This window comes from Notothenia coriiceps, unplaced genomic scaffold, assembly GCF_000735185.1.
Source record: "Notothenia coriiceps isolate Sejong01 unplaced genomic scaffold, NC01 NC01_scaffold00027658, whole genome shotgun sequence".
NCBI lineage: Eukaryota > Metazoa > Chordata > Actinopteri > Perciformes > Nototheniidae > Notothenia > Notothenia coriiceps.
In genome coordinates, this window is record NW_011360359.1 from 241,682 (window position 1) to 264,366 (window position 22,685).

The window sequence follows — 22,685 nt, forward strand, 5'->3', positions numbered from 1 at the left end:
ACTTGTAACAGATAATGATCTTCACGTTGCGCCTTTATTTTGACACGTCTATCAGCATCTGCTTCCAAGCACACCTACATCCTAGTCCTAAGTGCTTAAACATGAGACGTGAGGCACTGCTAGTGAACAACAAGGGGTATTCTTTTATTAGTTTTATTATAAAGAATACTTTTTTCGTGACAATATCCACCAATGAGGCCAGCTTGCAGATACAGAGGATTCCAACCAAAAGAATACAGCTTCATTTTGCTAAATTAAAACATATATTTACAACATGATCTTGTTTTTGACCAGTAACTCCAACCCATGCATTTGCGCCAATCAATACATCTGAAATTTGCAATCTAACATTTGTTTGCAAAGGAACTTTTTTGTTATTCTAAACTGCAGTATATTTAAAGAAAAAAAATGTCTTCACTGCACACGACCAACATTTGATCCCAATCTTCAGTGGAAAGGGGAAGAATGCATGGGGAGAGTAAAGGGAAAGGAAGGAAGGAAGGAAGGGAGGAAGGAATGATGGAGAGGAGGCAGGGAAAGGGCGGGGGTGTCAGATCGTAAGAAGGTTATTCTTAGTGGTTTTAGTTGTGACTAGTTACCTCCTTCCCAAAAACATCACCAAAAACCATCCTTCTACCCAAACATTACTGTAGGAACAAAAGCTGCGTAGAAGAAACATCCCAAATACCTCTAGAACCAGGCAAAGCCATTTGTGGTGGCAATTGGGGGAATAATCAGGATAACCAGAGTCATGAGTCACTCATTCTGGTGCTGACAGACATTGGATGCTTTGTGTCTGGGAAGAGAAGAATTGATGAGGATTGAAATTGTGTTTAATTTGGTTAAAAAGTTACAGCTTTGGCTCCATATCCCTAATCCTTATTTGCTAATGTGCTAATCCCTAAATTGGCTTAAACATTTGTGTTGGCGCCTTTCGAGTGAAATGACCCTCGATAAACAGGAAACAGTATGGCTCATTGTTTCAGGCCGTAAAAGTTCAGGAAAATGAAAGCCTGTGGATTTAGGCAGAGCGAGATGCTTTTTCTTCAGCCGGCTCCACGCTGACCTTGAACCGTAAATTTGTCATGAAGCACAATGAAGTCGTCGCCAGTGGTTCGCGGTTCTGTAGACGTGAAACAGCTGCTTCCCTTTTTTCATGCTTTATAGCAACCGGGACATCAAAGGACAGTTGTTCCAAAGCTTTAACGGTAGTGTTACTACTTTTTATGCAGCATCTCTGTGTTTTTACGACATTTTAATGGGGCCTACTCTAACTTTAGTGAGCGTGTGATAAACGTAAATGTTCTTAACATATGATGAGAGACACATATGTTAAATATAATTTATTTACACAAAGCGTCTGAACTATACGGTTCTTCTTTGCAATTAGTTATATGATTGCTATTAGGAATGGACAAAAGAATCGTTTTTCTAATGATTATGTAACATCTGATGGATGGTCATTTTTTTTTTACCTTAATATTAGTTTGCATTCTTTAATTACTTTATTGCACTCAATATCTTTAAGTTACTAAATTCTGACAAAATAACTCAAATAAAAGACATTTAGTTCATTCAAGTGTATTAAATAGCATGTAGAAAACCAACATTTGATACAATTAATGTATGAAATGCAAACAAATAATGAAAAAATGTTAGTATTTTTTGGCATGAATAACATTTATTCGGAGCTCTTAGTGGCATTTACTGACTAGAGACATTGCAATAACATACATAGAAACATCTCATTAGAAATCGCTGTAATTGCCATAATGAGAATCACTGCATATCACCCTGCTATATATTGTAATAGTATAACTACTTCTTCATTTGGTCAAGTACCTAAAAACATCACTGTCTTGCGGCTTTGTGCTCCAAAGGGATAACATGGAAAGTAAGATTGTTAAGAAGATATACAGTGACATTCACTCCTCTAAACAATCTGACTTATTGCACCTTTACAAGTCAATAAAACATTTCCCCTTCATCCCTGTAATCTTGTTGTCAGTGGAACGATTACTGATGTGTATCGGTATTAGTATGTTTCCCTTCTGCTCCGGTAATCTGTCACCGCATACGGGCTCGATCATTCATTTCTAAAGCTTATGAAAATGTCTTTGCGGAACATCCAAAAGACAGATGTGTCCACTGATGTGTCCTGATGAAGAACGGCTGATAGTCTTTGGCTACCATTCAGTTTCTGTTTTCCTTTCTGTACAACCGCAAACGTCTTTGAGTGAACCGCTGTTTTTCCGAGTCCTGAGGACGTTCTAGCTTGGCGACAAATGAGTTATCACGCCAGATTGTATTGGAGATGGACTTGGGGACCTTAACGCAGTTGTTGTGGTTGTCTATGTTGAGGTGGATAGTGGGGTTTTGGCTGGAAATCTGGCTGGTTAGAGGCAAGATGCTCAAGACTTTCAAAAAATGTGCAAAATGTTTCCCTGGCAGTGCTTTTCTGGACTCATATGCAGTGTGTAGTGGTGAATTCCTGATGAACTAATCCCTTAAAATTGAGGCTGTAATTAGTGTTTACTTTAGATTTTTCTGAAAAACATCTTGTCTGAGAGCTTCCTCAATGGCAGAAACCAATCAGAATCCAGTTGTGGACAGTCTGGATCACTGTTGGAACTTCAGATCAACATACTTGACTAGATTCAGGGTTTACTTTTGGCACTTTGCACACAGATCCGCGTGTGTGCAAGTGATCATGTTTACTTGTGTTGACTGGATAGCGCAGCGTGGTCTTCCTTACTCCTTGTGATTTATCCCAGCCATGTCTCGGAGGAGCCTCTTGGAATGCCGCTTCAGTGGTTTCTGCTGTTCTTTGGGGCTGGCGGGTTGGAACACACCAGGGAGGTTTGGCAAGGGCGAGGCAGGGCCGAAGAGGAATGGTGGGGTTGGACAAAACAAGCGAGAGAAGAAGTTTTGAATATTCCTCTTGTAAACAACTCTGCTGGAAGGTGCTTTTGTCATTCCTTGGCTGCATTTTAGAGAATCCTGTTTACAAGTGTGTGTCTTGAGTACAATGTGGTGCTGTCTGATATGCCATATTTTTTCTACCTCAGCCGCAAGACAAATTGGCTTGGAAAATGCTCTGTAGTTGTGTTGCGCTTGATAGATGCGTGGAAATTTGAAAATGCTGTTTGGGTTTTCCTATTTTGTCTAGCTTTGTCTTGCACTAGGTTCAGGTTTTCTGAATTAAAGTATTGAAAAACATTGGAGGCTAGGTGGGTTGTGAAAAGATAGATGAGAAGATGACTTGCGGATTCCCAGAACTCAAAAACTATTAGAAAAAGGTGCGAAAGGTTTGTGTAAATGTACAATTAAAGGCAATGGTAAAACAGAAAGAGGCAATGGAAACAACAGTTTACTTCTAGTCTAATAGAAACATTAAAAGTCAGCTGGGAAAACTTAGACCAGGCAATGCGTTGCTGACATTTACCCAGGTTCTCCCGAGGCCCTGGGGATCATTTGTATCTGCTTCCATCCTCCCGCAGCACTCAGTGTTTTCAACACGTTTCTGTTCATCAGGCAATTCAAAAAATCTCACCACTTGTTTACTTATCGCTGCAGTCAGCTGGAGCCGAACAAAGTGCCCTCGTAATCAGGCTTTTCCACTTCCTGTGGTTGTAGATGTTTACAGATCTTGGAGCAGCACTAGGGGTGAAACAGTCGGACCAGGAAGTGAGTCACGGACGCAGACCAAGAATAAAATGACAGAGGGCATGAGACACATTTCAAACCAAAGGAGCGTGTTCCTGTTGACCTGGTTATACTTCAGTCTGTCAGGTGGAGAGCATTTTCTTCTGTGAGGGTTTCACACCTCAACTCTTATGCATTGTTCATAGTAATCTTTAAAAGTCATTAGTTAGTGGAAAGACAAGGAAGTTGGTTTTTTAACGTCATTATTATCTTTAAATATAAAAAAAGGTGTCTCTTTTGTGACTGTAGTAATTAAATCTCTTCAATGAATAACTAATACGGTGTGCTGTTAAATAATCGGAAAAGAAAGTTCTTAATACTTAATAATTAACTGTTTTTTGTTGAGGTGAGAAATGCACTTTGGCATCCCAGTCACGTGCTGAATTTCTATTTTTAGTTGATTCAATAGTTCCTTTGTCATGCAAAAAGTAAATCCAGAGGATATCATTGTAGCGAGGAGACTCAGACATCCCGTTTCATCTCGACTAGCCCAAAATCCCCCTCTGTCAAGCTGAGCTCGCTCGCAGCTTACATCACACAAGCAGTGAGGTGCTAGAACCGGCTACGCATTTTAGAAGAGGGAGAGTCTTCACCTGCAACAGCAGACTTTCACTGTCACGAAGTCAGTCAAATCATGCACATTCCAAACTCCACTGAGCCTGACTCCAGCTATGCCTGACTCCAGCTAAGCCAGTGCAGAATTTAAAGGGTCAAGTGTTTTGAGGTCTGGCTGTTTAATCCTAGCATCCTTACATTTAAATCCACATCCGAACATGTGTGAAAACTGGGAGAAGCCTTTAATTAGAGCTCAGGCGAATTACATGCTCTATAAAGTGCAACCCAGGAGCTCTTTAATATTTCAGGAGGAACGCTTATAACCCCGTTTTACCACTGACTGTATAACTTGCGACTATTTATGTACTAGGCACGTATGTTTTTGCGGATATCAAACATTTGTATTGATTGTTAGAAACCACAGACTGTATTAAGGAGTAGTCGCAGTGAAGTCACCCATTGGTTTGTGGACTGTTGGATTGAAGCCTTCAGATTGTTTTTTTTATTTGTTGTTCATTTAGTGAAGCAAGACATGAGAGGTGAGACTGGATAAGTCATATATGTATACATTGGGTGACCCAGCAAGAATATCAGAGTTAAAAGAAAACATGTATGCGTTTGCCTGCTTGATTTTTGAATGTCCCAATCTTATTTTTTGGCCATCTTGGTTGTTTTTAACCAGAAGGAACCCATGATTGTAAAGAAAAGCACAACCAAATGCTGAAAAATACATTTTTAAGCGACCAAAATGCTAAAATAACTGTCATAAACTCACTTTCTAACCACTGGACCGTCTCCATGACAACTTTTCAGTGGTGTTTTACAGGCTTTTGTCCTTCTGAGGTTGTTCTTTTTTATATCTGCTTTATTATCTTCCAAGAAGTGCAGTGAGCAAGACCAAAAACACAGTAAGACGCGCACAGAAGCAGGGATGAGGTGCGTTCAAGAATGTTGGCATGGAAAAGGGAGTAACTATCCAAGCATGGAAGTGAAAAAAGGTAGAACAAGACAGAGAGTGGGTGATAGAAAATGATGAGACACACACGTGGGCGCACAAACACACACATTCACGGGAGCCAGGCCTCCTCATTCCTCAGCCGCCCTCACAGAGGCAGGTCTGTTTCCCCTGCGCAAACGCGTCACATCAAAGAGCCATCGCAGCACGTCTCCATAGCGACGCCCTTCAGCGGTATGGATGCAGCGCGGCAGTCGGGAGATAGAGCTGGCAGACAAACCGTACGGGAGGCCTAATGACCGGGTGCTAGCAGCAGATGACTGATGGCCTAATTTAACTCGGCTCTTGTCTGGAGGTCAAGAGCTAAGTTCACCTCGGGTGCTAAAAAACCAACAGGAGGCAAATATTTTCCTCCCAAGTATTTTAGAAAAAAGGCATCTCGCGTCCCACTTCTGAGTAGATCGATAGCAGATACAGTCTCAAGTACAGCTTTGCCACTCTTCTTCTCAACTCTTGGATTAGGTGTTTTAATTACACCAAATATTTTTGTAAGAAATGCTCTGGAAAACTTCAATGACAGACCCCCACCAAAGCCAATGTTGCCTTCGAGAGCTCCGTAGGCTTCCCGAGTTGCAACGTCGTTCTGCTACTACTACTTCAATGTGTTTATCAGTTTTAATATGGCCTTTAAAATCATATTTTGGTTAGAGGCAAAAAATTAAGCAAGCTAGTGCTGGGCACATTATTCAATAAATGCAAGGGCACAAATCAAATACAAAAACAAATAACAGCTATGTGGGATATCAAGATTTTATAATGACATGATATGCAATAATTAGAGTGTTTGTATTTCAGAGTAAAATGAGTGAACATGCAAATGTTACCATAGTAAATCCTACATGAAATATGTTAAAAACAAATGTACATACTCAATACAAACTCAATATAACAGCAAAGTAGTTGATCAATTTGAATTAAGTGTATTTTTGGCATAAACAAGAAGTAAAGTAGGTATTTCTAGCTACGTAGCATTCTCCCTCTAACTCCCTCTGTCAAGCATGCGTCAACAGAGAGGGCCGAGGGAGAAAGGAGGGAGGAGAGAGAGACACGGAGAGAGAGACACGGAGAGAGAGGACTGCAGACAGAGGGAGGGCTACACTTTCTGTCTGCCCCCGGACGGCTTTTGCTCTCTCGTTTTGGGTACCAGAATCGTAAGGAGCCCCAAGCCGCTTCTTGGCCTTATATAGCGTGTTTCAACATTTCTTGGCAGTTGACGGGAGGAACCAGAGCCAGCAGTACAAAGGAGAGTATCCTGGTCCAGTCCAGAGGCTGCGCAGACATCCACATGCGCGCACACATAAACACAGAATCCAGTTCAGTAGCTCTCTGGCACGCGTTTGGGATTACTGCTGTTGTTTTGAGCGAGAGGGGTGGAGAAGGAGGAGGAGGAGGAGGAGGAAAGTGTCTGTATTTGGTACTCCCTCTCTTGCCCGCTTTCTCTCCTGGAGGGGGGTCTGAAGGAGGGAGTGAAAAGCAGAAGTAAAAACAAGGCCGAGGGGGTGAGAGCGTGAGAAAAAGTGGCACCGCTACGCAGGTAAGACATCTGGGAGAGTAGATTTCCCAAGTTTTCTTGCTGTGTATTCCATCTGTTGTTTGCATGTTTTTTGGCTTTAAGAAAATGTACCTCAGTCAGGATTTTGAGTCGTTTTATTGCATACCGACGCATGAGTTCTGTAGCCTCACATATAGGGATTCTTGTGGATGTCATGTAGTCTGCCACGGGAAACTTTCTCCCATGGGAACGGGGAGTCCATTCCAGTTGCTGCTGGAGCCTGTCATGACCCGTGATTTGTGTCGGCAAGAGCCAAGCAGAGAGACGCGGAGCAACTGGTCAACACAGCAGGCAAACACGTGGTTCCCCTCTCAGCGTAAATCCCATCTGCTCTGCCGTTACAGCAGATAAAGTAGAGCAGTCTGTCAAGGAGAATGTTTGAACGGAAAAGTCTTCTTCTTCCATCCTTCGCTTCTTTCTCTCACTTTTCCTTTCTGACACCTTTTGAGAGAGGATACAGACTGATGATGGCAATCACTCACCTCTGACCTTGAGCTAACACACGGATGGCAGTTAAACATGAATGGTCAAGAGGTCACCAGACTTGTATGTCCTGTCTCCCACTCAAGTGGTCAAAACAACGGGAAGGAATGCGCTTTTATTACGCCACCAAAATAAATCCTTTTTTTGTGACAGCTGCACATTTGTCTTTAGAATTGTATTTGAAGACAATACACAACCTTGAATCTGATTTTCTTGCCCTGGCTTCCTGTTTTTCATATGTCATAAGTCTTGAGGGAAAATGCGCTACCATTTTCTCCACCTTGCCCAGAAAGCCTCTTAAGCTGCCCTAACTCATGTCTCCCTCGTGCCTCATAACACGAAGATGTTCTCTAAGAGCGATGCTCATTGAACGACACTGTAGATCTCTCCCTCTTGAGCTATTCCTCTCTTGCATCTGTCTCTCCTATTCCTTAATAAAATACCTCAAGGCAGTTCATCTTTTTGACACATCAGAGAAGTGAATCCTTGGCAGCCTTTAGAAAAATCTTGGGGAAAACCTACCATAAATCGCAGGGAATCATCTTGAAAGGGAACAAAGAAGACACCTTTGAACTTTGATTGCCAAATAGAAATTCCTCTCACGTGTTTGTGCAGATATTTTGTTTTGATATGTCGCGCATTTGTTTTGCAGATTGACTGTTAAGATATTCTTCTGTAGGCTTCAAGAGAAGTGCACACAAACAAAAAAGGAGGCTGGCAAACGGTGAGAACTCAAGCTGTGTGAGCTCCAAAGTATGTGCCGGTGAGAGTTATAAAAGCAGCAGTGACCAGGGAGGATGGCATTTAAAATGCAACCACACAAGAGGCCAGGGCTCAGCCTACCCTCTCACTTATTTCTGTCAATTAGTGACAGACTGGCAAGGAAAACACTAAAAAGCCAATTTCGATTAAAAGGACATTTCAATGCAAGGTAACACAAACTACTTTCAGGTATAGGAAAGACACATACTGTAACTTGAGGCTTTCATAGAAGTAATTGAAGCTAAATCCTTTTGAGCATCTTGTGTTCTAGAAAGCCTATATTTTATTGCGCGTTTCCCTGTGTATACCATTGATTTTGGCTTGGCGTTGTTTCTCCAATCTGGCTTCACCGTGCTATTAGTGGTGGAATGAGAGAAAGCATCCTGCAGCCACCCCTAATCAAGCAGGAACTGATAGGCGAAGGCTCTCCGGAACCGACCCATCAGCACCGTCCAACATCGGCTCCATCCGGTAATGACGAAAACATGCTTGTCATTCAACTTCCATAAAAGACTTGCCTTTAAAGAACTGCTCGTTTTACTCACAAAGTGTTTCCCACGATTCAATACCCACTGAGGTGTTGGTTTTTAAAAACCTGTGCCAAATGTTACCCACCTCTCCCACGATTTAAAATTACATTTATGATATGCTCCTCTTACTTAAAACTCCAAGGCAAGCTTTTACATTCGGAGGTTTGCAACCTGTGTCCAAAGTGAGCCACAATTGCACATCTGATATCCATCCTTCCCGTATTTAATGGGGTATTTTGTCGTCTGTAGCTCGCAGTTATTTTGTTGTAACCGTACAAGAGCTGAAGCAGCCAAGCCAGAGCTCCCCCACCCCTGACTGTGGCTTGACCATGACCAAATATCTAAGTGATCCACGGTCTTTGGCCTCTTTCGCGTCCACTTCATAAAGTTCCTTTGGGCTGCAAACCTCACATCGGCATGTCGGTTTGAAGGTCAAATCAGCCTTTGTTGGACCCAAATCAGAGCTCCCAGGCAATCAAAATAGTTGAAATAAGAAAAGGCAATCCACTCTGAATAACCCTGTGTGTGTTGTGGTATTTTTTTGTCTAAACCATTTAGGGTCAAAGCAAACGCTTGTGCCTCTCGGCTGATATTTATGCTTATTTATGGCGTGTTAACCATGTGGTAGTGATTTTGTTCCCGTATGAAAAAGGATTTAGATGCAGGGTTCTTCGAGAGAGGACTGGGAACTCGTTGCTTGGTAGATTTCAAACGTTTTTGTCCGTCCTGTCACAGTGTTGTCATTTGTTCGACAGGATGGCTTTCATACTGCGGCGAATACTTTGTTTGTGTTGCGCTACCGGGTTTGGATGGACACCAGTGGAAAAACAGCTGGCGTGGAATGTTTTCTACTTTACAAAAACAATTATTTAGACTTCATGTGTATACAAACCAGCCCTTCTCCATCCTGTTTGGGTGCAAAAGCAACTGAAACAGCATTTGGACCTTCATGGGCGAACCAAGCCTGAAAAGCTTGTCCAAATGTAGATATCCAACAAATAGCTATGTTTTTACAGAGTGGATTATCTGTTTTAAATGACATTGAATAATGGACTCTTAGAAATGATAGACAGCATGTTAGTGTTAATATTTTCCCATGCATTATTGTGACTTGGCAGCATTCTGCATGACTAACTTATTTTGCCATTCTTTTTACTACAACATCATTTATCTCTTTTAAATTCCGCATCCGATATTATTCAGCCACTGACAACATCACTCGAACCTGCCAGGGCGCTCTTGCCAGCAACACACTGCCACCCAGCCGAACATGGCACGGGACACACTTGACATTATGTCAAAATGTCAAAGCGAGAAAGGAACCGGCTCTTCCCCATCGCGGAGCTCTGCGGATTTAGTAGCCTTCCAAGTTAAACAGAAACCCAGCCGATGTATAAATCCCTCCAAAGGGGCTGTTTGAGCTTCAGTCCTTATTTGGCCCCCGTTTGGAAAGTGAAGAATTTACTTTCTCAGGCAAACTGCCATCGGCGCGGCAGTGGCTCTTGTGTGGGCAGGAGGAGTGCTTGAGGAATTTTGAGTGTGGTTGGACCAATGGCGGGCTTATTTATTAGAGCCAATGAGATGATTTATGCACTGTTGCAAACATGCTTTCTCCCATCAATCGGGCTGAAATGGATGTAAGATCAAAGTGATAATGCTTTGTCAAATGGGCATAAATCTGCGAGAAAACTGCAGCCCAATATGAGAGCTCTAGAAAAGAACTAAAAAGGTGACAAAAAACAACACAAAAATATCTTTCATGCATTTTCTTTAGGTAAAAAAAAATGGTCTTTTTTATTTTGCTGAGCAAGCCAGTCTTCTTCTTGCTTGGCTTTCTGCGATGCTTGTTCCAGCCTGTTTGACGAGAATCCATCACTCTCATACAGCATCATGTTAACTCATTATACGGCGTTTCATCTCAGTGGACGTGGCTCGAGAGTCCTGCTTTGATATTCTCCTTCTCCATTTCAATATAAACCCTCATGAGTACCTGAGCGGCACATTTGCAAAATCATTAAAGCTCTCGCTGATCCACGCTCTTATTGCGAAGGGGGACGACATCAAGACAAAGGAGGGAAGCTCCGTGAAGCCGCCGAGACTCACCTGAGACATTTGACCTTTGCTGCGGGTAATTCAACAACGTCCCGCCTCAGCTGACCTCTGTTTGGCCCCTAACGAGGCCTCTTGGCTGGGTTGAAATTGCAGCAGGGGCCCCCCCGGTGGCTCGCTTGACTCCTTGTTCTAGTTCAGTGGCTTCCCAGACGCCCCTCGTGACTCCATGAGATTATAAGCTCCCTGTTTCAAAAGCCACTTTGATTGTCTTTCACTCGATGTTGGAGAGCTTTCTTTGTGGTCTGCTGGTTCATTTGGTGGGACGGGATTTGGGGGGACTCATTCAGAGGCCAAAGAAAAAGTCAATAATCATGATTTAGGATATTCAGTTGCAAGAAATGTCCCGATGCTGAAGCGCGTGGCAGGGCCTCTCTGAGATCCCTCCACTTATATCCGTCTGAGCTGGAAAAGACCTCATGAAGCCTGTATTAGTCCACCATCCAGCTGCACCCACCATATATGGATGAATCGGGGTAGCTGTTGTTCTCTCACTTGGTTGCGTGGTGATGCAGATTTTAGAGACACGTTGTTTGAAGGAATGTGAGATTAAGAAGTCTGTGAGTTCTCTCTGTCTGCTGCTCCGGCTGTCATGACTGCATAGCTTAACATGTGATGTGATATCAACAAGAAGTGTGTATGATTCCGTGAAAATGCTTCTAAAGAAATTAATCAGCGGCTGGTTAAAATGACTGTAAATGATGCAGTAAAATCGTTTTAACTTATCTAACAAGACCTATTAAGGGATTTTTACGACACTGAAACAATGTAAGCCTTAAGTGTCATACAGTAGATTCTTAAGGTGTTTTGTTGCAATTGGCCGCTTGTTTCTCAAACACTCAAGTAGCATCTGAAGCCCAGAGTCATCACTACACCCCTCTGACCTTTACATCAATACTGGAGGGAGTCATCATCAGGACATTTGCAGGCGTATGCTAATGTACAACGCACAGAACAGGCCCTGTCAGCTGTAAATAAAAGGCAGACGCTCTTGCTACGAGGCCCCGGGGCCACTGGGACCGCCAACACTGATATATGAATGTCAGCCGCGGCCCCAGGTAGCAGGAACTGTAAAGAGCGAGCATGAGCCGACTCGCTCCTGGCTTTCTGGTACCAGCAACTTTCATATGCTTCCAACTAAAGCTGAACGTTAATATCATTCATTCTCTTTTTATCCACTTCCCTGTAGCGCCCACAGCTGCAACAGTTGTTACTCATTCACTTTATTAACCAGGCCATTCCAAATGAGGACCTCCTAGATGTGTTTCTCGCACGTATACACATGCACAAACAAGAATAAAGTCCAACTGGACTGGATATTAATCAGACTACTGATGGTTTGACCCACATACATTTGGTCCATCAAATATTTTCCCAATGTTCTCTGCATGTCTTGAGGGGGATTTTTGACTGAAGGCTTGCAAATATTGGCTTTTAAAGTCAAATCTATAAGATTAAGAATGGCAGTGATTTTAAAGGGGCCCTACTCTGCAAATGTTCAGGTGTATATCAGTATGTAGTGTCTCTACTTTAAAGAGTCCTCTCCTGCTGATGTTCAGGTGTATATCAGTATGTAGTGTCTCTACTTTAAAGAGTCCTCTCCTGCTGATGTTCAGGTGTATATCAGTATGTAGTGTCTCTACTTTAAAGAGTCCTCTCCTGCTGATGTTCAGGTGTATATCAGTATGTAGTGTCTCTACTTTAAAGAGTCCTCTCCTGCTGATGTTCAGGTGTATATCAGTATGTAGTGTCTCTACTTTAAAGAGTCCTCTCCTGCTGATGTTCAGGTGTATATCAGTATGTAGTGTCTCTACTGGGACATGTCTCCATGCTTTAATGTTCAAAAAGCTCGTTTATTTTTCTCATACTGCCTGGGCTGCAGCACCTCTTTTCACCCTCTGGCCGTTTCTCAATCGCGAGGATGCTTGCTTGGTATCACATGTCTTCCGAGTCACTTCCTTCAGAAGCTAGGCAAGAATCCTTCCTGGCATTCGGAAAACGAAGAGTGGAACAGGCTAGCAAGTGTGCAGGTGTGCGTCATATGAGAGGCCCCGCCTTACATTTTCCGCCACAGATTTGGGGAAATTGGTCCGTGCGCAAAGCATTGTGGGGATTTGAAGGACGCGAAATCTACCCATGTGCAGCCTCGAAATTTCCCCCAAACCAAGGACGCGGCCTCGGTGGAATTCCAAGTATGCTGGACATTGGAACGGTCCTGCTGCGCCACTTGATGACGTAGCATCCTTGAAATATTGGCTTGGAAGCCAATATCCTCGCGATTGAGAAACGGCCAGTGTCTCAAACCAGAGCCCAGTCTGCTCTGATTGGTCCACAAAATTATGAATTGTTTTTTTCTAAATAAAATATCAGAAAATAGAGAGACAACTCCCAGTTTCCCAAAGTCAATTAGTCAAAGTAAAATTCAAAGTAATTAAAGTAATTAGTCATACTAATTAATATTTTTGTACTTACTTACTTTTATGTATATGTCAGATATTACTTTTTTATATATCTTGATTTATTTCTTCTTTGTCTCTTTAAGTCCTCATTGCGTTCATCTATGCATCATTATACAAATTCCTTGTCCCTATTCGGCAATAAACCCGATTCTGCTTCTGATTAAATGCCTTGCAAGTCAGCCTAAGCTTAATATTTTCATTTTAATATGATAAAAGTCCAGAGAAAATCTCAATTTCCTGGCATTTTTGCTTTGAAAAATTACAATTATAAATAACATTGTTGATTGTTTTCCTGTCAATGGTTGCTGCTCTTATTGTGGTGTAGTTGTGGTCTCCCACTCACACTGTTGGTCAGCCTTTTGAAGTAGGGCACATATCAGCTTGTGGACTGATGCCATCACATATCAGCGTGCCCTGGATCCTCAGCGATGCTATCCCACTCCTGTATTCTGATATGCTTCATGATAGCATTACAAAGTCAATGAGTCTTTTGTTTTCCCAGAGCAAACTAATTACAACCGCTTCCTTCCCGCCCGAGCCTGTAGTCTTCTGATAGCGCGCTGTCATCTCTCCGCTCGTAAACATCCGTCCACTCGCTGCACACGTATGCCTCCGTGCGCTCCCACGTGCATGTTTATCGTGCACAGTAAAGTAAATACAATCAAATGGAAGTCTATCAGCAGAGGCCCTGTTTGTGCATCCTAATCAGCGATTTGTTGTGCACAGACTATTAGGAGCCACACTAACTTGCCTGTCATGGATACTATGAGCGAAATGTGTTGAGTATCAAAGCAGCCTGCTATTTAAAGATGATTCATGTGGCATCGGAACATGAGGAAGTCAATACCGCTCTAATTCTGAGGTGATAGTATTATTAGAGGACAAGTGATGCTGTTGCTAAGAGCTTGGCAGCAGGTACTGCTCCTAACTCTGCATGTTATAGTACTGGAGTGCCACCCAGTTGTTTGATGTTCAACTTCCAAAAGAAAAGCTGTTCTATCACTAGCAATATCTCAATGAACACCAGGCTTGCTAGATAACCCAAAGATTAAACAATCAATTGATTAATAGGCCACTACTGATCATCAAATATTCGTTTGAGTCCATTTTCAAGCAAAACAAAAATGCTTCCAGCTTCTAACATGGCAGAATTTGCTTATCAGACAAAACTGAATGCTTAATGACATATTTTTGGCACGAGTCGTCATTTTTTACAGAACGAGCGATTAATTAGGGAAATAAACAGCCCTGAAAAAACACAAATTGACCAATATAGACTTAACAAAACAACCACAAATCCTAATTTCAGGCTGATGACAATGGAGTCAAAGCGCTGATGGGTCTTTGTTGAGATCACATATCGGCAATGTATGGATGCTTCTAGTGTACTGTGTTTATTCCATTGTTTTAAGGCTTCATTGCATGGGTAAAATATGGTCACAAACACATTAAATGTCACGTTTACTCAAAAGCTAATCAAGGCAAAGTGTTGGGATTGCGCAGTGTAAAAATGTGTGTAGTCAAATTACTTTTGACACACTTGATGAGGCCATTTGTGGTTTTGCCTGGATTCTCTCAGACCGTCCAAACATCATGAAAGAAGAATTCAAAAAGACATAGCTAAATGCTTCAACCTATGTGTGAACCGACAGCTTCATTGAATAGTTGCTCCTACTTTAACAGGAAGCGTTCTCTCTCAATGTGAATCAGTGCCAAATGTGATTTTTCCGGGACCAGTTTCCCACACTGCGGAACAGTAAAAAGAGGCTTCTTTATGAGGCAGGGGCTATTTCTGTTCTGCAGGGGGTGATTTGGGGAATACTCAGGCATTCAGGAGGAAACACTCAGAGACGTCTCCTCCTTTCTGTTGCTACAAAAATAGACGCACTTCTGACAGTAGAAAGTACTTCAGAGATCCTTTAGTTGTGTTACTCATGATTTCTGTTTCTCCCTTTACAGGTCACCACATCATGTCAGATACCGAACAGCAATGAGCCGGTGAGTGTGTGTGTGTGCGTGGAATGAAATGGTATTTAAAGGCCTTGTTGACCCCCTTCATAATGCAATGATTCTCCCTGGGATTGTTGCGGAACCACACACAGGGAGCGCTGTGAGGTCAAAGGTCAGAGGCTATAACTATAAGAGCTTCCTCCTTTTCCCACAAGAAAAACCCAGTCAGTGCAAACCAAACCCGACATGTCAGCTGTGGAGGGGACAGGGGGTTGATGGTGATGATGTCAGAGGCAGCTGTTTCTTAGAGCGTACAGAAAAGGGTAAAAAATATCAGAAAAAAATAAAATAAATGATTCTTCTCGCCTCTTAAATTTAAATTACTATATATAGTTTAAAAGAAGGAATGATATTACCATTTAACAACACAGCCAAACTGTGTTCAAAACGTAAAAAATAGAAAACACAAATGTTCCTGTGAGAGTTTAAAAGGGCCATATATTGTTTTATATTACTTTTTTAAGATTTGTTTTGGCAACCAGAATGATCCAAATACATTTTTCCTTGATCCAAGATACAGTTTTGCACATTATTCACCAAACTGTACAGCTTTCTCATTCCAAAATACTGTAGTATTGTACACATTTAATATTTTTTACAGTATTTATTGATACTCAAACTGTACCAACTTTTCCTTAAAAGGTCAAATCCTGCATCGTTAACATCCATGTTTACTTCAGAGCAGGTTCTACTTCACTGCTGATGACGCATCTTGAAGCATTTCTTATATGCCTCATCGCTAACTGATGATAAGCCGAACAAATTTAAAACAACAGATAAACATCAGTCATAAATCTTCCCCACTCAGGGTTCTCTTTGGAGGGAAAATATGTAGATTTTGGGACAGTTGTAAAGGATCCCTGCTCGATTATGAACACTACATGTGTATTTAAATGCAGGTATTTAATACATACTAAAACATCAGTTTGCAGTTTACATTTGGGGAAAAGCATCCACGAAAAATAAGTGTTTTAAGGTATTTTAAGACTGATGAGGTAAGGACATACCGAGCAGCAGTCAGAGTGATTATTCCCCTTCCCTCTAGGGGCTGCTACTTTACAAGACAAAGTGTACGCACTGCAACACAGAGGCTTGAGTCATTCTCACTTTAATGAGCTTGAAACGGGAGCGCTCGTTCACTTTCCATGAAGAATGCATGCTCAGCAAATTGTCGGACATGATTAGAAAAGCAGCAGGGAAAGCGATTTGATCATTCTCAGTCAAAAAGTGGCATTTTCCCTTGTATTTTTAAAGATTAACTGAGGATGATGTGACCAAATTAGGAACATTCCGGGCCACAGTAACTACTTTTCACTTATTTACGTTGGACGCTGGCCGTTTTAAAGCACTGCAGCAGCTTGTTAAACAGTCCCCGGGTTTGTTTATAGAGCCTAAGACGCTGTACTTAACTCAGTTAGGAGATTTTCCTTAACACATGGATCACTGTCAAGCTATGTGTGTGTGTGTGTGTGTGTGTGTGTGTGTGTGTGTGTGTGTGTGTGTGTGTTTGGGTGTGTTTGTTGTGTGTGTGTGTGTGTGTGTGTGTGTGTGTGTGTGTGTGTGTGTGTGTGTGTCTGGGAGCGTGTGTGGAGAGGCAAACACACTTTCTCTCTGTCTCTGTTTCATACTTTCTTTCCACTTTTACATCTCTGCCTCTCTCCTATATGATTCGTCATACTATGAAATTCAGCGGTATTCGCCTTTTTATTTTTTTGCTATCGTTCAAGTTATCATTTATTTGATCGTGAGGTGTGAAAGCACTAAAGGAAATCTAGCAAGTCAACCTTGGTTTAAATAAACATTTGCAATAAAATGTGATAAAACAAGTGTCCTCACTGACCCACCTAAAAATGTATTAAATTCCCCATAATGCAATATGGTATTATTGGTAAAAATACATTAGAATATTAATCAGGATAATAAGTCTAGCTATCAGGCTACAATATTGGTTTTTCTTACATTGCACATTTTATGACAATTGTAGGCATTATTACATTCTAAGAAAATAACAAAATGTTTGGTGCTGCTTAAGCTGAATCAATGATCCAAATAATAGTTAAATGTGAAATATAATGGTCAAAATGCAAGTGAAAAAAAAAAATTGCTTCATTCTACAAACAGATTATTCGCTATACATTTAGTTAAAGTGTCAACAAACAGTGGCTTGTATCTTTTTTGTTCGATGATATAGAATTTTTCAGATCTATAGGTTTGTCTGTCAGGCAAAGTCTGCATATGTTAAACTGACACACAATTGATCGGACAGCCAGATCTACTCTCTCCTCTTCTCTCTCCTCCTCATCCTCTTCTCCTCACCATGTTGTTTCCTCCCTCGCTGCGAGAGAAACAATGACTAACTCTCTGACTCTGTCTCACTTTTCTCTCCAGCCTCCCACTCCTCAGCTGGCATTAAAGCATGTAGGTACGCCGGTGAGTAACACCTCTTCTTTCTCAGTGTTAATGCCACGAGACATGCTTTAGATGCTCTTCATTCATACCTGTTATCATTCAGAAAAGCGCCTGGGTAAAAGTCTCACAGTACTCTGTCAGGCCAAATGTATGTGGACACACTTTGAAACATACATTTGGGTGCTGTTGTACAATCGACAGTATGAATAAAAAAATGCTGTAAAAAGCACGACCAATTATTTTCACCGGCCCGGCTAAAGTAACTGGATGGCCTACCTGCCCGTCAGCCTTCCATCTGTGCACAAACTGATCTCGTGCCCTCATTGGTCATGTGGGCGTTCGTGTGTGTTGGAGGAGGGGCTCTGTAAGGAAGTCTGAAGGAAGGGGCAGATCTTTTTCGGCTGCGTACTTTCAATTTCTAGCACACTAGAGCTGGTTTCTCCATTCTTACCTGCCCTACCTTTAAGTAATAGTATTGGCATCAAAATATACTTAGTATCAAAATAACTCCTTTTAAGAATGATATTATATTAGTGGATTATCATGATTTGTGCATTAATGTGTTGCAACTGGTATTTAATGGTAATTAGTTTATATACTGCTGAGTAGCTTGACTTAAGATATTAGTTTATCATATTTGTTTGTTTAATTTCATTTTGCATTGACGATCTAAATCTGAAAATGTATAAGAGTTATTTAATTATAAGTAAAAGGTACAATATTTATTAGAAGCATAAAATGTGTAAAAGTACCTAAATGTTCACACCTTCATGACTTTAAATTAAAGTCACATTTAGAGGAATTAACTCGATCAATATTCCAATACATATTTTTAATCTGAAAAATAGGGAAAAAGGCAAAAAAAAAAATCTTAACAATGAAACTAGCCATGAGTATTCCAGTTACACTTCCCTGATTAAATCCAGCCAGCCGACCTGAGGTAAATGGTTTGACCCTGCCTGTGCCAGTGTAAAGTCATATTTAGCATAGAGCTTACAAAAGGAGAGAAGCTTCCGGTTCACTGCAAATGGAGTGTGTTCTGTGCCAGGAGCCGCTGCCAAGGCATGCATGCTCAGGTTGACATCTCTAAAAGCATGAAGGGCGTGGGCACGGGCGGTGGGTTGCAGAGAAGGCAAGATTCCAGAAAAATAGGAGAGTTGAGAACCACTAGGAATGCAAAGAGATTCTTTGAAAGCGTCACAAAGATGTTTTAAGATTATAAGGCACTTTATTTTCCTTTCATGAAACCAGAAGCAGCATTTATTCTCAGACACAAGCATCCCTGTGTTGTATCTTCTTCTTCTGTGAGTCACGAAAGTGAGTCAGTGTTTGCGTCAGATTGTTTAGATCGGCAGCAGAAGTTGCCGCGATGATTCAGAGTGAGATTAGAAACATAGATTAGTGTGTGTACACCAGTCTGTGCTGAGATTAATTCACAGTCTGTGACTTCACACAGAGAAAAGAGAAGAGAAGGGTCTAAAGTGTGAGGAAATATCAGCCTGAAAAGCAGGAACTGAAAGACATCTGACAATATCCCAAATATATCCAATCATTTCAAAGATATAATCAAGGTAACAGTTGGTTTCTCAAAAGGGTGTAATTCATCTTTGTTGTGTTTCTTTACTAGAAGCTGTCATAAATTGACTTTGTTTCCAGGTTCAAGCCATGCTTTTAAATTTGGCCTTTTTTGTATTCTGGCTATTTTTAACTCTCTCTTTAACCAGATGAAGGATCTTAGTCATAGAGCACCTGGATTTGAAGTTAGGAGCAGCCAAATTGCATCGGAAAAGCCTTCATTCTGCGTTTTAATCACCGGGTCTGTTTGTTTATGTGAGGAGGAGACTCTGTTGATAATCCGGCTGCTGGTAAAAGCTGACCGGGAGCTGATGGAATGTTCGGTTTTCCTTTTCGGACACATCCACGGTGGTTTGGAGTTGAAATGCCCTAAATGTGACCATATTTGGGTCAGTGTGGGGGACTGATGGGGTCATCAAAGTGCACTCTGGAGAATATTGGAATCAGGATAGGATAGAGAATGTGAATACTGAAGAAAAAAGCACTTTCTAACATTCCCATATCATGCTCTATTCAGTTTATAGAACAGTACTGTTATAACTATAAGCACACATACATTCATTCATAGTTTCTGTTTACTTGCTGACATCTATTTTGCAAGATCCTGTCTATAACGCATTACAAACATATTTAAAATGATTATTTTTGCATAAAATATGGGATTATAATGCATCATACTGTATGGCATAATAAAATAATTAGAATGTATACAAACTATGGGAATGCAATAAAAATGTCAATGACTGACCAGCCATTATAAATATTGCATGATACTTGACCTTATTAGTCAATAAAGAATACATTATGAGTATAATAGCATTCCTAAATGTATTTTTTTCTCAATAGTTTCAATTGAACTGCTTGATCCAAAAAGAAATACAAAGATGGAAGAGGAAAAGTTATTTTCATTCCATGCTTTTGTCACGCTTTGGTGACTTGAAGGTTAATTAAGGTCAAACACATGTGCAGCAGACATACACAAACATACAGAATACTCATAGAGTCCACAAACACACAGCTTGGGAAAAAAGGGAGTGAAGAAGACGAGGGAGGCGGTGGGAGGGAGTCCCAAATAATGAGAGATAATGAGAGCGAGGGAGGAGTGCTTCCAGACAACAGAGTGGGCGAGAGGGAGGGAGGAAGCAGTAGAGGGAGACAATCGAGAGGGAAGAGGAGAAGATGGTGCGTTATAGAATCGATGATGAGGTCTCGCATCTTCTTCTGTCATGAGGACTTTTATTTTATGATCTAAACATTCAAACATAGAGAAGTGATTCCCGTGCTGATAGCCATGCCTCTGGGTAGCTCAATGCGAAGACCGCTCAGCCACCTGCGTTCATCGTGGAGGTGGAGCACGGGCTTCCTGTTCGGCAAGGTAGGCCCCTCCCACACAGGAAGTCAAACATTCTGCTAAATGTTATTTATTTAGTTTGTTCCCCCTGGTAGTGAAAGTGTAATGTGGTTTTTGTGTGTCGAAAACCATTCTTAAGGTCAATTAGAAGCCTTTCTGGAGCTCACGACCATACCATAGGCATACCTCTACTTTCTTTTATGATACATTTGCAGCCATCAAAATCTAATCTTTATATTTTCCTTGATTGTATCTTGTGATAATGTTTGTGCAAGGGTAGAACTGTTTTACGTAACATGAGAACTTGGTTAAGTTAAGGAAAAGATTTTGGTTTGGGGTTTCAAATGAGTGGGTTAGGGTTACATAAAATACTTAACTAACGCCACGGAGTTAAGCAACTAATTATCAAACTTTCACTGTTTAAAAGTCACGCTTCAGAATCCAGTTTAATGTAGGTTTTTATAAACAATTGATTTGCTTTGGTGAATTGGTGCATTACACAAACATTGCAAGGTCAAATTAAGTTAGAATGAAGTCAAATACAAAAGTATAGACAATAAAAAAATTGAAGATGAATATGTACAATATAAGATAAATACAAGGAAAAAGCAGTGCATGGTTTAGAAATGGTGAATTTGAGCAGAAATGTGAAAAACTGCCAAAGAAATGTGCTCACGGAGGGAAACATACTGATATGCAATGGACAGAACAACCCCAAATCCGTTTTAAAATGACATGCTGCATTAACTTTCACGAGGCGTTCATGCACCCGTGTCGCTACAAGACAACAGATTGTTCCTGCGCTGTGAAACGTACCGGCGTAACCCCCCCCCCCCCTCGGCCCCGTGTAAACAGCCTGTTTCATTTTGCTAACACCAGCGGTCCGCCTAGCATCTGCTTCCTGTCAAATCACGGAGAATTATGCTTCCCATTTTGGCTCTTGGGTGGGTGGGGGTGGGGGGTCTGTGGGGGGCTTCTTGTGTGAGAAGCAATATGGAGAGAGCTTTGAGCTGTGTGTTTAACCTTGCTCCATGATTAGAGAACATCACCACTTGACCATAAAGCTCACAGTTTGTGGAGCTGTGGGGAAAGCTGGAGATAAATTCAGCTGTCGTTCTTCCTCGTACGACGGCTTCATCATCTTCCTCTTCCTCCTCTGGGCAGTCAGAGGAACTCCAGCATGCGGCGGTTCCTCGACAGTACGGAGGATTTAGCAACATTTCCCTCTGCAGGACTGTCACAGTAAAACAGCCTGCTGCTATTTCCCCAGCAAATACCTAAGTACAGGAGAGGGTCATTAAAGCGTGTGCTTGAATCCTGATGTTGTTTTATTCTTTTCCCTCTTAAATACTTTGAAATACTTTCTTTTCCACTCTAATCCCATTATCTCCTGTTCTTTTTCCATCTGCAATTAGTCCTCCCATCATCTCCCTCCTCTTCATCACATCATCTTCTTCTTCTGTTGTTTCTCCTTTTCCCTATCTTTATTCTTCCTCCTGTGTTTTCCTCCTCCTACCTTAACATCCTCATCGTTACCAGACGCAGTTTGCTTATGAATCGTTTTTCTCTCCCCCCCCCACCCTCTGCATATCTGTGTGTGTTTCTGCAGGCATCAACGAGGTCCTGCAAGAGTGTGGAGATAAGGCGAAAGCAGTCGGGGTAAGAAAGAAAATTGTCATTATTTTAGATGCATACATTAAAAAAAAAATAGAATTAGAAACAACATTTATATTTCCTTTAATCTGTGAAGAGCTTTTTCTACCAAAATGCAGAAATAGGAAGCATCTAAAGTGATTGTTTGGATAAAAAGGGAGACAAATTCTGCAACTTATGTGGAGTTTGATCCATGTTGATCTTAAATCCATCTCTATTTGATGATTATGTAAATTATCATTCCACCGCTGTTATTGTTCATGCAGGGCTTTACCGCGTGCTCACCGGCCAATAATCCCCATCTCTGTTTGGCCGGTGAAATAGATTGCATTTTATCAGCAGAGGTCGTGTCAACAGCCAGTGAGGAATTTTATATATTTTCCTCTCCAAGAAACATAAGAGTGAGCTGCGGGAGTTTACATCTGATCACTTTGAATCTGTCGTTAGTCCGCGAGAGAAATCGGAGAGAAATGTTCTCACAGCAGCGGAAACAAGGCTGAACATTGGTACCATCTCC

The 22,685-nt window shown here is 41.4% G+C and overlaps 1 protein-coding gene across 2 annotated transcripts in view; it reads left to right on the forward strand.

The window, feature by feature from the left end:
* The window catches only part of tns1a (tensin 1a), an 80,742-nt gene that overhangs the window by 21,328 nt on the left and 36,729 nt on the right, over positions 1-22,685 (forward strand). For both annotated transcript variants that reach the window (XM_010785418.1, XM_010785419.1), the window contains exons 4-6: positions 15,130-15,168; positions 17,569-17,610; positions 22,125-22,174. In XM_010785418.1, coding sequence (XP_010783720.1) covers positions 15,130-15,168; positions 17,569-17,610; positions 22,125-22,174 — 131 coding nt within the window. The remainder of the gene's footprint in view (positions 1-15,129; positions 15,169-17,568; positions 17,611-22,124; positions 22,175-22,685) is intronic.